The 18,356-nt window shown below is 42.3% G+C and overlaps 1 protein-coding gene across 2 annotated transcripts in view; it reads right to left on the minus strand.

Annotated features, from left to right (window-relative positions):
• LOC142490356 (cyclic nucleotide-binding domain-containing protein 2-like) overlaps positions 1-18,356 on the minus strand; it is a 318,494-nt gene that overhangs the window by 271,235 nt on the left and 28,903 nt on the right. For both annotated transcript variants that reach the window (XM_075592538.1, XM_075592537.1), the window contains exon 3: positions 8,600-8,667. In XM_075592538.1, the coding sequence (XP_075448653.1) occupies positions 8,600-8,667 (68 nt within the window). The remainder of the gene's footprint in view (positions 1-8,599; positions 8,668-18,356) is intronic.

Here is an 18,356-nt window from a genome sequence, read left to right on the forward strand (position 1 = left end):
TTGCCCCCCCCCCTCTCTCAGTCTGTTTGCCCCCCTCCTCTCTGTCCGTATGCCCCCCCTCATTCGTACAAAAAACAAACAAAGATGCCCAAAGCTACTTCCAATGTAACAAAAATACACAGTGCAATACCTATATATTCTCTTGAAAATGGGTCATTCAGTTCAACCCTTTGGCCAAAGCGTCTTTAGCATGCTGCCAATTCAAGGCATTAACTATGTGCAGCTGGTCTCAGCTGTTTTTGGGGGTTAGTGGCCCCTGCCCCCCTCCTTCCCCCCAAGGTTTAAGCTCACCCCTCCCCACTTTCCAAGTTGGCAGATCAGTTTCATTTTGCTGGGTTACGAAAGATTCAATGCTGATCATTCTTCCCCTAATTATAGAGGTAAATAAGAAATTTAACTCAGGGAGTGTTAGGACCTGCTAACGGTCATGCCTTGAAGTGGCAGCAGGCTTAAGATGCTTTGGCCAAAGGGTTGAACTGAATGATTCTTTTTCAGGAGAATATATAGATATTGCACTGTGTATTTGTGTCACATTGGAAGTAGCTTTGGGCATCTTTGTTTGTTTTTTTGTACGAATGTTTCCTTGCCTGCTTTAACTCCATCCTCTCTCAGACTAAGCAACTCTATTTCTCTACACTTAATAAAAACTCTCACAAATCTAACCCACGTCACCTTTTCTCTGTATTTGATTCGACATGTTTCTCTCTCAACTACACCTCACATCTTTGCTGTCTATTTCAAGACAAAGGTAGATCATATCTGTCAAAATATACCCCTTGCACCTCAAACTCCTTTTCTTCCTAACACTCCTCTCTCTACCCTGGACTCGCATGACACAAATTGGAATTATCTCCGCTACTATCCTCCTCACTTTCCACTACATGCAACCTTGGCCCATTCCTTTACACCTCATACAGCCTGTTACTCCCACTCTGCTCCCTATTTTATTTATTTATTTATAAAATGTTTTACCAGGAAGTAATACATTGAGAGTTACCTCTCATTTTCAAGTATGTCCTTGGCATAGAGTAAGATGACAAACAATACATGGTTACAAATACAGTTACATAAGTGAACAGGGTATACATTATATATGAGACATACAGTAACATGCACAGTTAGAGATAATATATATTATAGGCGTATGTAACCGTTACAGACCAGATTAAAGTGTGGGACAGCTTTAGTTTTGAAAGCACAGACTGGTAGTGGCTGTGAGAGTCTACGGTAGGTTGTTCCAGTTTTGGGGTGCACGGTAAGAGAAGGAGGAGCAGCCGGATACTGTTCTGAACCTTGGGACCATGAACAGTCTTTTGGAGTCCGATCTAAGATGATAAGTGCTGCATGTGGTAGGGGTGAGGAGCTTGTTCAGATAGACGGGTAGCTTGCCCAGAAAGGCAAGCCAGGAAAAATGAATTTTGCACCTAGACTCAAGTGATGACCAATCTAGTTTTTTAAGCATTTCGCAGTGATGTGTGTTGTAGTTGCATTGGAGAACAAAACGGCATATTGAATTGTAGAGGGTGTCAAGTTTGCTAAGGTGGGTGCGCTTTCTGACCGGCAGACTTATGCTTAAACACATTTTATACTTCAAACCCGCACCCTTGATCTTACGTCTCCCTTTAACAATCACCATATCATTCTCCTGCCCCTTGCTTCAAGAATTCAAGGTTCAAGAATGCCTTCTCTATCCACGCTTACTTCATTTTCTCAACACTCACATTGCAGGCCTATTGCCATCCGGCTTCTGAACTACTCATTCAAAGGAAACTGCTCTTGCCCTACTTCCAAAACTCAAGGACTCTATTCTCTTTTAATTTTCCTTGACGTCTCTGCTGACACTTTTGACACTGTTGACCACCCCCTCTGGCATCGAGAAACAAGATTTCCTCCTCTTATCTTTTGAACTGCTCCTTCAGTGTCTCCATTCATCTTCACCTGTGTTCTAGATGGCTCTCATGACTAATTTGCCTCTGTGGGGGCCTGACTGTGACCATGTGATCGATACCCCAAGCAATAACATGGTTGAACCCCTGGGTGACAGGACATCAAAATAGCTAAACCATTAAAGTCTCTAAGAGAAGTACCACATTATTACTCACCAGGGAATCATCCAGAGTGGGTGATTCGGTCCGCTAAATGTTGTTCATCCCAAATTCTATGGTGGCCATCTTGGCTGAAGCCAAATTCCTTATTTTTCTCTTAATCTCTGAGTAAACAGATACTACTTCTGAGGCCCTTCAAAAAAAGGTGGGGTTTATCTTAAAGTACTACTGCTTTAAAGAATCGTCTTGAATCTATCCTCTGTTACAGACTCTATTTTTCCTGCAACTTCATGAACTTTTGGACTATGTACAGTATCTGCTCACTCAATTTCTCCAATTTCCTCTCTCTGCTATCCATTAAGAAGACTTATTAATGGTTCACATGACTAAAACCAACTTTACAAAGTAGCCCAAACTATAATAATATGAATCCCAAAGCTATGGTAACTGTTATAATTTTTAAATTAAAACTATATTGATTTATGTTCCTTATCATCTTGAACATAATTTACTGAGAAATCCTTTAGTATTATCACATATTTGAAAATATTGAATTAACAAGCTTTGAAAGGAATCTTAGTCCGGTTGCCATGGCAAGTTTTTTTTTAACAATGCTTCATCATTGAACCAAATTAAAAAATGCTTTGTCGTTAAAATTATTAATATATGAAAAGATTTTTTGCATACTTCTTTCCTCTGAATGTTATTAGCTTGCAACAAAATTAGGATATGTTGCATATTCTATGTTATCTGTTATCTTCCTGTCTGGAGTAATTCTACATTTTTAAGTAAAACTTAAAAATAATGGAGATATTTTGGCATGAAAAAGTGTTGCCTTATTGCAATTCTCATTTACATTGCGAAGTGGAACTGCACCGTTAGTCATTGCATTGCTTTAAATACTGTTTATTCATTGGTCTGTCTCTGTTCAATCTCTGATATTTGTGTATGCAATATTTGGGGACTCCATACAGTTCTTTGTTTTCAACAGTAATCTATATAATAATATGTTGATCATATTAAGAAGCTGACCTTGCTTCTTTTCAAAATACGTGCTTCTTTCTACTAGCCTCATTATGTCTCTAACTCTGTTCATATATCTCCATCTCTCCTTCCTTTGCCACTTCTCAATTCACATGCTCCTTTCTTACCTGTGCCCTCTGACACTACACAACTATACCCCCTGAACTAAAACACACCCCCACAAATCATCCTCACACATTCTTCTCCTCCTTGCTTCTTTGGATATCTCTCCCAATCCTGGTCCCTGACTTATTTCTACATGTTCTCATCCTCGCCTCCCACATGCAACTTTTACTCTGGTGTTAACCCCTTTAACCTCATACCCATCCCCTGCCACCCTCCCCCTCTCTCCATTTCTCTGGTTCCCTTTTGGAATGCATGCTCCCTTTCCAACAAGTTCCTCTCTGTCCATGACTTTTTTTTCTCACTCTCTGCTTCTCTTTGCTATAACTGATATTTGGCTCACTCAGTCTACTCTGCTCTGGAAGCTGCCCTCTCTTATGGTGGCCTTTCTTTCTCCCACAGCGCCCTGATGGCAGGGGTGGAGCCGTGGGGCTCCTCTTTCTGCCATTACTGAACCCTTCTTATTCCTCCCTCTCTTGCTTTTCCATCCTCTGAGGCTCACACTGTCCAGATTCTCTCTCCTCTCCCTGTCCACGTGGCAGTCATCTATCACCCACCTACCTCTACTCACCCCCTTCTGTCTTTCTCACTTTGAATCCTGGCTCTCTTTCTCTCCTCAGACTCCCCTGTTCTTCTCCTTGGGGACTTCAAATGCCATATTGATGACCCTTCTCTCACCTGAGCTTCCCGCTTTCTCTCTCTAACCTCTTCTTTTGGCCTTCCACAATATACTGCAACCAGCACCCACAAGGATGGCCACTACCTAGATCATGTTTTCCCTAAAAACTTTTCTCTCTCTGATTTCTCCATTTCACCCTTTCCTCTGTCTGACCAACATCTCATCTCATTTTCTCTCTCTCACTTCTCCCCTTCTCCACAACTACCTTTCGTTTCTCCAGAGACCTGCGCTCTATTAACCTACCAACTTTCGATTCCACTTTACGCTCCTCCCTCTCCTCTCTCAGCTCTTCTCCAGACCCTGACAACCTAGTCAGGACTACAATGTTTCCCTATTCTCCTCTCTTGATCTACATTCCCTGCTTTCTCTCTGCCATTGTCGCCCTTCTAACCCCAGACCCTGGCTAAATTTCGACATGCACATGCTGCGTTCCTGCACTCATTCCTCTGAATGCCTCTGGAGGAAATCTCACACTCGCAGACTTCCTTCACTACACATTTATGCTATCCTGTTTCAACTCTCCCCTCTTTCAAGCTAAACAAACCTACTTTTCTTCAACTAATCAACACGCACAAGTCTAATCTATGCCGACTCTTCTCTGTCTTTGACTCACTACTCAGACCACCCTCTGCTGCCTGTTCTTCCTCCATCTCACCTCTGGACTTTGACAACTATTTCAAGGAAAAGGTGGAATCATACATCAGAACATCTCCTCTGTATCCTCCTCCCATCCTAAACCTCTTCCTAACTCTCCTCCTGCCTTCCTTGACTCTTTTTATGCTGTCACAGAGGTGGAGGTGTCATTGCTGATCTGCTCTTCTCCCTCTACCACCTGTCCTCTTGACTCCATTCCCTACCAATCTACTAAAACCTCTTGCTCCTACTATAATCCCTACGCTCAAACACATTTTTAACTCCTCTCTACTCCGATACCTTTTCCTCCTCCTTCAAACATGCAACAGTCATATCATTACTCAAAAACAGCAAGCTTGACCCTACCCTAAACTCCTTGAATGTCTTGTATTCTCTCGCTTGCTTCATTTTATCAACACCTATTCTCTCCTAGACCAGAGGTCAGCAACCCTCTGCTTTTTCCACTGCTACTTGCGGCTCACTGCAGGTTGCCAACTCCAAGCTGCTGCCTCTCTCCCTCACTACCCTGGCAGTTGGGCCCGGGCAGCTCTTGTCGGGCTTCTTGTTGCTGCCTGGTCTGATGTTATATAGTTACATAGTAGATAGGTTGAAAAAATACGTACGTCCATTAAGTTCGCTAAATTTAGACAACAGATACTTTATTCTATATCTATACAAAGAAATGGTAGCGCTAATCCAGAAGGTGACACCCGCAGCCTATGATATAACTCCGACCCCCCAGGTCGGACAAGAAACTGGAAACTGATGTTATATCTATGGCGCTGGGTGTACAACATATCTATACTTACTTATTGATCTAGAGGAAGGCAAACAAAAAACCCCATTAAGGAGGAAAATTAATTCCTTCCTGACTCCAAGAATTGGCAATCGGATTAATCCCTGGATCAACATCCTTCCCATGTATACTTATTTGGTATATCCCTTTCCCATCTAAAAAGATGTCCAACCTTTTTTTGAACAAATCTATTGTATCTGCCATCACAGTCTCCATGGGTAATGAATTCCACATTTTAACTGCCCTTACTGTAAAGAACCCTTTCCTTTGTTGCTGGTGAAATTTCCTTTCCTCCAACCTTAAGGGATGGCCCCGAGTCCTTTGTACTGCCTGTGGGATGAATAGTTCGTTTGAAAGCTCCTTGTATTGTCCCTGAATATATTTGTATATAGTTATCATATCCCCTCTTAGACGCCTCTTTTCTAATGTAAATAAATCTAATTTAGCTAGCCTCTCCTCATAAGTTAGAATGTCCATCCCCTTTATTAATTTGGTGGCTCTTCTCTGCACTCTCTCTAGTTCCATAATGTATTTTCTTAGGATTGGTGCCCAAAATTGTACTCCATATTCAAGGTGTGGTCTTACTAATGCTTTGTAAAGGGGCATAATTATGTTTACTTCCTTTCCATCCATTGCCTGTTTGATGCAAGATAAGATCTTGTTTGCCTTTGCAGCTACTGCATGACATTGGGCACTATTGCTAAGCCTGCTGTCTACAAGCACTCCTAAATCCTTCTCCATCAAGGATTCCCCCAATATATCTCCATTTAATTTGTAAGTTGCCTTTTTATTCTTTCATCCCAAATGCATAACCTTACATTTATCTGTATTAAACCTCATTTGCCATTTACCTGCCCACGTTTCCAGTCTCCCCAAGTCCTTCTGAAGAGAAATTACATCCTGCTCTGATTCTATTACCTTACACAATTTAGTATCATCAGCAAAGATGGAGACTTTGCTCTCGATCCCAACCTTAAGGTCACTAATAAACAAGTTAAAAAGCAGAGGTCCCAGTACCGATCCTTGAGGTACTCCACTCACGACTTTAGCCCAACCTGAAAAAGTTCCATTTATGACAACGCTCTGTTGTCTGTCCTTTAACCAGTTTTCAATCCAGGTGCATATATTATTACTGAGTCCAACTTTCTTTATTTTGTACACCAACCTCTTGTATGAAACAGTATCAAAAGCCTTTGCAAAATCTAAGTAGACCAGATCAACTGCATTACCCTGGTCTAAATTCCTACTTACCTCCTCAAAGAAACAAATAAGGTTAATTTGGCAAGATCTATCCTTCATAAATCCATGCTGACTATTACTAATAATTTGGTTTTCCATTAGGTATTCCTGAATATTATCCCGTATTAAACCTTCAAGTAGTTTCCCTACTATTGAAGTCAGGCTTACAGGTCTGTAATTCCCCGGGTGTGATCTAGCTCCCTTTTTAAATATAGGCACCACATCTGCTTTACGCCAATCTTGTGGTACTGAGCCTGTGGAAATGGAGTCCTTGAATATTAAATATAATGGTTTGGCTATTACTGAGCTTAATTCCTTGAGAACTCTTGGATGTATGCCATCGGAGCCAGGTGCCTTATTTACTTTAATTTTTTCAAGTCGCTTATGAACTTCTTCCTCAGTTAACCAATTGGTCATGAATATGGAGGTTGTGGCTTCCTCCTGTGGAACTACTATTGAACTTGATTCTTCCCTGGTAAACACAGAGGCAGAGAATTTGTTTAATACCTCTGCTTTTTCCTTATCTCCAATAATCTGCCTACCCATCTCACACTGACAGGGTCCTATATTTTCTTTTCTCATTTTTTGTTATTAAGGTACTTAAAGAAGTATTTATTTAGAGGTATTTATTTAAGTAGAGGTATTTATTTTATACTTATTACCCAAGAGTATACACTGATGTCTCCCCAGTTGATTGCCTGCCTCTCTCTTGTACTATCCCATGCCAGGCTCTCATGCCGGTGCGCGCCGGAAATGTTTGTCAAAACTTCCGACGCGATCCGACATCACAACCCGGCATGGGACAGTACAGGAGAGAGACAGGCAAGCAGCTGATGAGACATTGGGCCCAGCGGCAACAAGAGGCCTGACCAGCACCACCGAACCCCGTCCCCCCTCAGTCACTGGCAGGACAGTGAGGGAGAATGGCCCTATGTAAGTGTATATGTGTGTATATATATATATATGAACCATACACATTTTAAGTTATGGTGGGTGAAAAAGGCGACACATAACCTCCACCATTAGCATATAGTCAATAAAGAATATCACATGTCTTAGACTGGTCTGCAACCCTGCCTTTCAACCATTATCACCTAGCATAGAGTGCTTCCACTGCAGCAAGGGATTCTGGGAAATGACATGCAAATGAGCACAAAATGTGTTACCTTTTGCAAATATATGTTTGTGTGTGTATTTGGGGGAGGTAAAATGTGTGTGTGTGTGTGTGTGTGTGTGTGTGTGTGTGTGTGTGTGTGTGTGTGTGTGTGTGTGTGTGTGTGTGTGTGTGTGTGTGTGTGTGTGTGTTTATTTGGGTGGGGAGGAGAGGGGGGTAGTGTGTGTATTTCTTAACCATTGCTTTGTACCAAGTCATTTCTTACTTCCTTTCCACTCACACCTGAAGGGAATATCCCACAAAAGAATAGATACGGACATTCTATTCTACTGTTAAAAATATAATTTCTTCTAATTGTTCTTTAAATTCCACTACGGCCCTTCAGTAAATGGCAATAGCTGTTAGCAATTACCAATAGCCATTCAAGTCAATAGCCATTGGTAATCTCTTGGAACCAAAGTTAACCAATCACAGGGCTATGTTTATGGTCCCGTATCTTGGTAATTGGTGCCTTTAAAAATATTACACTCCAGTAAATATTTGAAATAGTTTTGTAGTTTGTAAAAATTGTAAACTGAAACATGGGAGTGTTTTAAGTTCGCCTAGTTACTGCTTTTAATATTATGTGTTTAACAGACCGTATCTCCTAAAGTGCTTCCCCACCTCTTGCTTCGGAAAGCTCAAGCTGGGATCCTGATGAGGTGGAGGCGCTGCACTGGATCTAGGTAGGACTCAAGAACACTACCTCAGCTGACTGTCTGGGTTGGCTTCTGTATGTAGGAGATAGCCATTAAAATATTTTTTAAGCATGTACTGTATGTCTAAAACTCCTTTCTTTGCCTCAATGACCCAACATTAAATAATAGTATTTGTTGAAAATCTAACATGACAACAATCATTTCGGTAATAGTTTACTAGACTGTTATTATAGTAGACAAAAATCTTACCTATACATTTTTATGAGGTTGCGAATGACCTGGACTATGAGAACAGCTGTCCGGAACTTATGAAGGTGCTAAGAAAAAAAATAGGAAATAGTTACACACAGTTATCACAAAGTTATATTGAACGTTTCTCTGTTTACTAGAGATGGGCCAAACCAGGTGTTTGAATTCAGAACCTACAGTACCAGAACCTTACAAACCAAAATACAATACCAAATACAAAAACAAAATGCTGTCGATTTTTTTAGAACCAGAACCAAAAGAAAAAAACCCTAAAATGATTGAGAACTAAACCCAGAACATCAAGCCAAGTGTCCGTCTCTACTGTGGAGTTTCCAGTGGAGTTTAAAACTTTGGGTGTTTCTCGACATAACTAAAAATTTAAATATTTAAAGAAGGTATCCAAATATTTGTAGAATTTTAAACTTATATTAAGCATTGTTTTCAATGCTAATTGACCATTTCCAATTATTTGCCTGGCATTTCAAAGTAGATATCAAGAGATGGCTAGGGATTAAATCAGATACGATAACACTTGATTTCTTGTTTTTTTTTGTTAATAATATTTTTTATTATCTCACATTGACACTGTACAGTATATAGTGCTGTACATATCATGCCTCTGCTCCATAAAGCTTACAATCTATTTTTGATCATTGAGGCACAGAGAGATAAATTGACTTGCCCAAGGAGAGTTGGTAGTCAGAAGGGGGTAATCAGGCGGTGCACAGCTGCCGTTAGAATATGAATCAGGAAGTCCACACGCTTAAAATCTAAAAAGCTATATTTAATGAGTGCATAACACAAAAAGGTAAACTGCTACAAGAAACTTCTTGACGCGTTTCGTCCCGCTGGGGACTTTGTCAAAGTCAAGAAGTTTCTTGTAGCAGTTTACCTTTTTGTGTTATGCACTCATTAAATATAGCTTTTTAGATTTTAAGCGTGTGGACTTCCTGATTCATATTCTAACGGCAGCTGTGCACCGCCTGATTACCCCCTTCTGACTACCTTACCTGCATGGGCTGGAGCACGCGTCATCACTCTCCCGGATCAGAGTAACTTCTGTCAGCATTTGAGTCGGTTGCGACGTGTCAAGACTGTGAGTAAATACCCCTTCTCTTCCCCGAAGTGGGGCTGCTTTTCATGTGTGACACTGGGTCTGTGAGGGCAGTGGCGGAGGATCGCGGTGTGTGTTGCCGGTCATAGTCTCCTGGCTGGAGACACGGCGCCGCCGTTTGCATCTATCCTCCTTACCATATTATTACCCCACCCGGTGGCTGAGTCACTTACACACTGAACGTATAAAGGGCTCACATTTATCATTATTCTCTAAAGTTGGACTCTGCACGGGAGTTTTTATTACGTTATTCATCCATTGGATACCTTTTGGATTATTTGTAGTGTCTATATGTGCACAATTTTGGTAGCATCGGCCATACCTGGAAGCAATTCTGGGACACCTTGTACCCAAGGAGAGTTGGCACTGGCATTTAGATCAGGTTCATTATCTGCCAACGCAGTGACTTTACCCCTGACTGCTTTGGTACCGTTAAACGCGTATATTATAATGTTTGTCCTATTTCCAACCTATTTCCCATTATCCACCATTTTAAATATATCCTCTCTCTATTGGCATCACATGTATCGTTTTGGTTGAAGAATTCCGATTTCAGTCCTGGTTTGACCCCATTACGTTTGACAGTTTAGTTCGCCATTAGTATTTTCAGAATTAGGATACTATTCTCTGGCAGTAAAATACAACGCTTCAACATTATCAGTGCGGAACTAGGTATTTCGGGGAATTATTTATTTAGATACCTAAATCGAAGGAGCTCTGCTCTATATAGTATCTAACCTCTCTGTTATCTCAGGTTTCACTGACCTGGTGGGAAAGCCAGTGGCGGATTTCCAATCAGGCCTGTTAGGACCGGAGTGGCAAAATTTGGGTAGGCAAAATGTCCACCCCATATACTTTTACTGCACTCTCTGGCCTATTGGGCCTGATGGGAAGTCACTTAGCTGTTGTGGCCGCCTGATTACTTGCCGCCCCCCTTTTTCCTTCTGAACCGCTGCGTCAAATGATGCCGCTGACATCACCAACGTGATGTCACACAGTGTCTCGTTGCCATGGCAAAGCGATGTCGCCGTGTCAAATGACGGCACGATAACATGGCAATGTGGCACCGTGCGATGTCACATTGGTGACGTTCAGAGCGTCATTTGACGCTGCAGTTCAGAAGGAGGAGTTGGGCGGCAGGTAAGGAGACGGCCACAACAGCTAAGTGCCGTGAAAGCCTATGCTTAGCATTCAACCGCATAAGTGTCTTGCACGTCTTACTGTACCTCTTTGCTTTATTGTTTCCCTCTAACACTCAGGGCAAATGTGTATACAAAAACACACACAATAACACGTTGCTCACCATTAACCAACAATACAAAATATCTGGTGCAAAGGGGGAGAGAATATAGCATAGGCACAGACAATAATGAACATAGAAGATCACAAAAAGACCCCTAGTAGTTGCACTCAAGATAAGTCACACTGAGCGTAATGACGTGACTATCATAAAGGCTAAATAGCCAAACTCTCCAAATAGAGTCGACCGCTAATTGGTCACACAATATAATAACGTTTTAATGTAAAATAAAATACGACGAAACACTTACAAATAGTGATAAAATCCCCATGCACTGAGTAGGGGCAGATACATGTATAATACCATAATATGTCAGATGAATATCATTTTTTTGTACTTTTGTGTGACCAATTAGCCTTGAGGGCTTGGTTGAGATCTGGCTATCTAGAAAGATATGGAAATATCCCATTTTCTCAGGAGAGATCATTTATTTACCCCTCCTGGACTTTGGGAATAATTGTGAGGTTTTAGCACCTTTAGTGTTACCTGAGGTGCACTTTTGTCACTTGACTCCCTATTAGTTTAACTTTATGTAGGGTGTATTACAGCATTTCATTTACATTACTGTTGTGACAATTTCTTTGGGGACGGTCCACTTAAATGGTTTTTAGTGTTTTATTATAGTTTGTCTTGTTAGTTCTACTATCAATTGCATATTTAATACATTTGATATACTTTTTTTACCCACCCTGAGTGCCCCGTTATGGAGTTTCTGTGAATCCTGTCTTATGGGATTTGCTTCTTTTTCTCTTTTGCCAATATAATTATCTAGAAAGCTACTAGGGGGAAAAAAGAGAGCGAGAAAGACATAATGGGGAAGAGGGGGGGGAAAAAAGAGACTGCAGGAAAAAGTAGACCGACTTGTGATTATGTGCAGGGGGCACATTCTTCAAATTTGTCCTGAGCCCAGATAATTCTGCTTCAACCTATACATCCTTCCAAGTGCTTTAATTTGTCATGAACTGGCAAATATAGAAAATACATTTCTCTGTTTTATTGTGGCTCTTTGGTAAGTATAATAAATGTTTGTCTCAGTCAGTCTGCAAAGATTTCCACAATGACTGTATTTAGTTCTGTAGACATCATTTTGTCTGTTCTTCTTTTATGACATTTCTGCCTTGAGAGACAAAAAAGCATGATTTTTTTGGATTTAACCTAGCAAGAAATCTCATTTAAGATACCAACAATATTGCTAATCTGATTTTATAAGAAGCTCAAATACAACTTAAACCTATCACTACCTAAGTCATGTAATGGCCCTCTGATATATCGAAACAGGTTATTTTGAAATAAACACTTTATAATCCTGTTATCAATCCCACAGTCGGGTTTTCTGGCAGTCTTTTATTTCTCTGCTTTCGCACTCGAGAGTTATCCACTTGTAAATTAGTAGACCTTTAAAAACTTCTCTGCAAAAAATGGCTGTTTTATTATTTCTCATGAAATTGAAAGATGAAAAAAATATAATTCTGAATAAGTCTTTGTTTTGCTGTGTGGTTCCTAAACAGTTTAGTTGAGAAATTGAACTTTGACTTAAATTGGATGTTAAGTGAATTATCAGCTGGGACACATTCATGCTAAATTGTGTTTGTACTCAGAGTCATTATGGTATATTCATCTTAGTTCTTTGTAAACCGTTTGAATGAAACATGATGGACATTGAAAATAATTGCTCCTTTGGAATTCATTGTCAATTGACAGTTTGTTTATTTTATGTTCTTCAGTAATAACAGCAAAGTGAAATTCAAATGAGGGATCATGTAGTTTGGAAGTTTAAAAAGTATAGATTGACAAAAGCAGGGAAATAAAATCCAAATCGAAGTATTGTGGATTGAAAATCATAATTCTGCAGAAAATATAAGAGCATTTTTTTGGGGGGGGGGTATTTTTATTTTTTTCTCTTGTACGAGTTTCTGTTTTAATGGGGCTTCTTGTGCACTTTTATCTTTTTATTTTTTATCTTCCCTGTAATGCAACCATTTACCTAATTAGACTACCCCCATTTTAGAGACACGTTTGCCTATATCCTTTAATTATTTGGATTTATATTATTCCACTCTATTACTATTTTAGGATTCAATATTTGTCATCTTTCAGTGTTTACAGGATGAGTGTTGCCTATTTGTAAATGTGTTTTGCTTGTATGTAGCCATGCCATCTGTGGCTACTAGTCTGCTTCCCTCCTGGCATTAAGCCCTGGTACAATCAGGCTGCCAGTAGTTGATATGGGGTTTTCCCCCTCCTTGGTGCTGCACTTGAGTGACAGCGGGAGGTGGTAACATCAGGCCTGGGCATGACCAATCACATGTTAGACCTGGTGCCCTCCTCCTGGCTGTACTTAAGGGCAGTGCCGCCCCAAATTCAAGAGTGCCTCACCCACTTGAGAGGGGCAGGTCACACAGCCAAGAGCCTGACTATTGGCCTTCACCCATCCTCTTCCCTCCGGGAGAGGGGCAGGGAAGAGCTGGGACTGCTGCTGGTGCCCATGGCCTGTAGTGAAGGTCCGGGGACCATCCTTCAGTGGTAGAGGAGAGAGACTGCATCGGGCAGAAATCTGCCTTGTTCCTGTTATACCTCCGGCCTGGTGTGTGATCTTACTAGGGGAAAGGTAATCGGTTCTACTGTGGAAGATCATCTTTAGTTCCCTGGAGCCCTATAAGAGACGTGTTCAGAGGTACGCAATGGAGACTGTTTTAAGGTGAAATTAAAATAAGGCTTTATTGCGCCTGTTGCTTTAAACACAGCAAACATGTAAATCAGCAAATAAAATCCGCTCCACTCTGGAGTATATATACACTTGTAATCCAGTTCTCTCTAACTGTGTGGTTAGCCCAGCGATTCACCAGCCCAAATCATAGAGACATTCATGTACTTAGATAGACATAGATAATAGTTTTAAAAGAAAAGTCTTATCTGTTAGCTGGGTTGCTGTAGGGGAAGGCTTCTTTGTTCTCCTGGTGTCCACACCCGTGTGTGATAAGGCAATGTCAGGATCCATGTATAGAAGTATTATCCCCTGTGTCTTGTTGTCAGCTTGCAGTCTCTTTTGGCAGGCTCAAGACGTCTGTCTCCTTGTTCAGCTCACTTGTCTCTCTTCCTGTCTCAGAGGCAGGCTTTTTCTAAGACCTCTAATCAGCCAGGTGGTGTTAGTTAATTGCCAACCAGCAGTTAACCACCACACTGCTGGATTAGAGGCACATTTGTGAACAGGGATAAATCCCCTGTTACATACCTCCCCTGTTTGTGGGAAGCTCGGGCTTGCCACGGCCGAAGCACATCCTTCCACTCTCATTTGAGATATCTCTGTGACTTGAATGAGAGTGGAGGAAGAGAACCCTCAGTCCCGCTGGGATTGAAGCCCTTTCTCCAGTTTATTCGTGTCTCCTCCCGAAGGTGCTTGAGATCAGCACTCCTCAGTCGCTCGAGGAGGACTTTTTCCAAGAATAGTCTTTTTACTGCGTGCGCGGTCATGAGATTTCCCTTGCGTCGGGTGCTCCTCTTATTGTAGGCAGACTGTATGGCAACAGTTGCAGAGCGTTTAAGAATAGCCCTTTGAGTTTTCCACTCTTGAAGCTGTCTCTCTGCACTTTTTCCACTCAATGGAGTTCCTAGTTCAGCTTCTTTGGGATTGAGTTGCAATTCCACATCCACTTCAAGAGAATGTCCCATCTTTTCAGCTTCATCAGCTAAGGATTCTTCTGGTTTTTATTCTGCACGTATACCTTTTTTTGTTGCCTGTTCTGTGGCTGAAGGTTTAGCTAGTGCTTGTTTAGGTGGTTCAGACTTTGAAACCTTGTTTTTTAGGCGAGTGGTGCTCCCAGCTCTCACTGTACCCATTTTCCTTTGGGTTTTTGTGGCTGTGGGATACTGATGCTTGGTCAGGGTCAATACTTGTCCTTGTAGTACTGTAATATCATCCACGAGAGATCCCTGTTTTTTGAGTGCGTCTTGCAAGTCTCTTCTCAGGAAATTTATCTGCGCACTTTGCTTTCTCTGAGCTTGCATCCACATTTTCATTGTATTGTGAAGCACTGTGAATTTCTTTGCTCGGGCCACAGTTACTTGTCTCAGTTTCTGGACCTTCTTGTGCTCCCTCTTGTGCCGAGTCACCTGGGCTCTAAGCTTGGCCTCTAGCGATGCTTTGGTGATGCTCAGTGTAGCCTTCAGTTTCTCATGCTGCTTTGCGGGGATATACAGGGTAATCAGACATCCCTGCAGCACTTTTATTTCTTTTTCAGCCTGCAGATTGTCTTCCTGCAGAGTTTGCTGTTTCTCCTCAACATTCTGGAGGTGCGTACGCAGACCTTGCAGTTGGTTCTGCAGTCGGTGCTCTGCTTCAAACTTTTCCTCTTCCAAAAGTTTATTTATTTCTTTAAGCTCATGCAGCTTTTCATTCTTTTCCTTGACATGGTCTGTCAAATGAGAATTCTCTTCTTTCAGTCTTAAATTTTCTCTTTTTGCAGTCTCTGTAATTTTCAGGGCCTCTGTGTAGTCCTCCTTCCATTTACGCACATCTGCTTTGAGAATGACAGTCTCCTGGCGTGAGATTTCCTTCTCTACGTTGAAGGTCTGAAGCTCCTTCTGAGAGACTTTGAGATCTGTATTAAGATTGACAATAGTTTCTTTAGAATTGTCCAGCTCCTCAGCGAGACTGTGTAGTTCCTTTCTGGAGACTTCCAGTTTTGTGTTGCCGCTGTTGATCTCATGCTGTGAGGCATCCAGTGCTGCGCAAAGATTGTGAACATCTTGCTGAAAGACTGTAATCTCCTTCAGTGCCTCCTCATACTTCCACTTCAGCTTAGCCATCATTTTATCAGATTGGCTAAGCTTTTCATCCATGACAGTAAAAGTAGCGTTTGCAGTATCTAGCTCAGTCTTGAGATCGTCCAATTCTGTCCTGGCCAAAGAGTACATCGTGAGCACATTCTTCTGTAGCTCCACATTATTTTTCAGTAGCTCTGCGTAACCATCTTTCTTCAGTTTCAATTGCTCCCGGAGCAGATCACAGTCACGCCTGGCAATTTTCAGGGCTTCTTCAGGGCTGGTCAAGGGATGGTAACTCACTGGTTCCAGCTCCAGTTCCCTGGGATGGTTGATTGAGGGTTCCTCACTTTTGGCACCGGACAGATACTTCTTTGGGTCACCCGACTTCTGCCTTGGGCTCTCTGGATATTTGATCATTCGCATGACGAATCCTCCATTTTCTCTAGGCTGCAGGGCATCTCAGTCCCCCTTTTTCTCCGCAGGATCTGCGGACGTGTCTGTTCCTTCCACGGTACGTGAAGAACCGCTTTTCTTTTTCTTTTTTCGCCTTTTTGTTTTGGATGACTCCGTCCCCTCAGGGATACACGAGTCTCCATCTTCATTTGAAATTTTAGCAGCTTCACTGGATCCACCATGCTTTTCTTGCAACTGTATTAGCTGATGGAAATATTTGGTGATCCGCTGCTCCCGCTCTTTCTCCTGCCGATCATATTTGTCATCATAGGGAGCGGTCTTTTCGGTTCGTACCGAGTTCAGGCACCCCCACCATTCTTGAGGTGTTTTGTGAGTGTGACTCGGTTTGGGTTCCCCGTAAGAGATGTCTTCCTCCTCATTGGACTGGAAGGGCCACTCTTCCGTGGGGTAGGGTTCATTACAGGAATGCTGCATCTTGTCCTCCATTTTGGGGCTATAAGATGTATTTTTCTTCCTGACCTCTGGAGGCGCTATTGCAGCTTTTGCCAGTGTATTTTCTAGAACCCCAGCTTGTGATAGTCCTACCGGTGGGCATATTTTGCTTGTAGAGGTCGTAGCTCTCACAGGCATCTCCGTAGACTTCTTCTTTCCTTTAGTAAGTTTTAAAACATCACCAGTACTGTGCACGCATTCTTTCTCATTAGGTATACTGGATGTGCAGTTGCTAAGTAAAAACTTCTATTTGCTTTACACCATTTACTTGCTAGGTGCAATCCCTGCGCTTCGGCAAAATAATGTGGTTTTCTGCTTGAGTTCAGTAATTTTCAGTCTCATCTTTGGGTATTATGGCATTCATTCTTCACACTTTGGGTGCCTGTTTTACTCACAAGATACATAGACAGCCTTTACTTGCAGAAAAAAATATATTCTTTGCAGTGGAATATTTCTTTCACTCCCGGCAGGGTGAGTCAACACTCAGCAATTGGCTTTGGGATACCTTTTAAGCAGTTCAGCAATCCTTTTTTCCCGGTAGGGCAATTTTACACTCAGCACTTGTTTGCTGAAATCAGCAAACAAAATCCGCTCCACTCTGGAGTATATATACACTTGTGATCCAGTTCTCTCTAAATGCGTGGTTAGCCCAGCGATTCACCAGCCCAAATCATAGAGACATTCATGTACTTAGATAGACATAGATAATAGTCTTAACAGAAAAGTCTTATCTGATAGCTGGGTTGTTGTAGGGGAAGGCTTCTTTGTTCTCCTGGTGTCCACACCCGTGTGTGATAAGGCAATGTCAGGATCCAGGTATAGAAGTATTATCCCCTGTGTCTTGTTGTCAGCTTGCAGTCTCTTTTGGCAGGCTCAAGACGTCTGTCTCCTTGTTCAGCTCACTTGTGCGCTCAGGAGTCTCTCTTCCTGTCTCAGAGGCAGGCTTTTTCTAAGATCAGCCAGGTGGTGCTAGTTAATTGCTTACCAGCAGTTAACCACCACACTGCTGGGTTAGAGGCACAATTGTGAACAGGGATAAGTCCCCTGTTACAAGCCCACAGTAGATGGAGGCGCTGCACTGCTAATGAATACGTAGGGTATGAACCCCAGAAGTCTAGTCCTGTGTCCCCACTACCATCGGCGGATGACTCAGCCCTCCTTTTACCAGCAGGTATCATGCACCACATAAGCAGTAATGTCCAAATCTCCCACTGGGTGGGGGAAACACAGTTACATATATATATATGGTACTTAGATGCTTAGATACTTTGAAGTGAAACTTCTTTAGCGGCGTGAATGCAGTTGATTGGAAACGGAAGTCAGTGGTGACGGAAGTGACATCACTCCTGGCAGAAGAGACCGTCAGTGTTGCCAGCTTCCATCAGGAGGAGGCAGCGCTGGACGGATGGACACACACATGGACACAGGGACACACACACACACGGACACACACACAAAATCCGGCAGCATCTCCGCCGAGGGGGAGAGAGTGGGGGCTGCTCCAGGACTCAGACAGCGACGGCGATATGGGGCTCGCCTGCACTAGCTTGGTGACTGTATCCCCTGTACACCCCTGCCGAGCACACCCTTGCCCCCCAGTTAGCCGCCGAGCACCCCCCCCCCAGTCAGCCACCGAACACCCACGTGTCCCTGTACCTCCGCCAAGCGGGACA

The sequence above is a fragment of the Ascaphus truei genome, chromosome 3, assembly GCF_040206685.1.
Source record: "Ascaphus truei isolate aAscTru1 chromosome 3, aAscTru1.hap1, whole genome shotgun sequence".
NCBI lineage: Eukaryota > Metazoa > Chordata > Amphibia > Anura > Ascaphidae > Ascaphus > Ascaphus truei.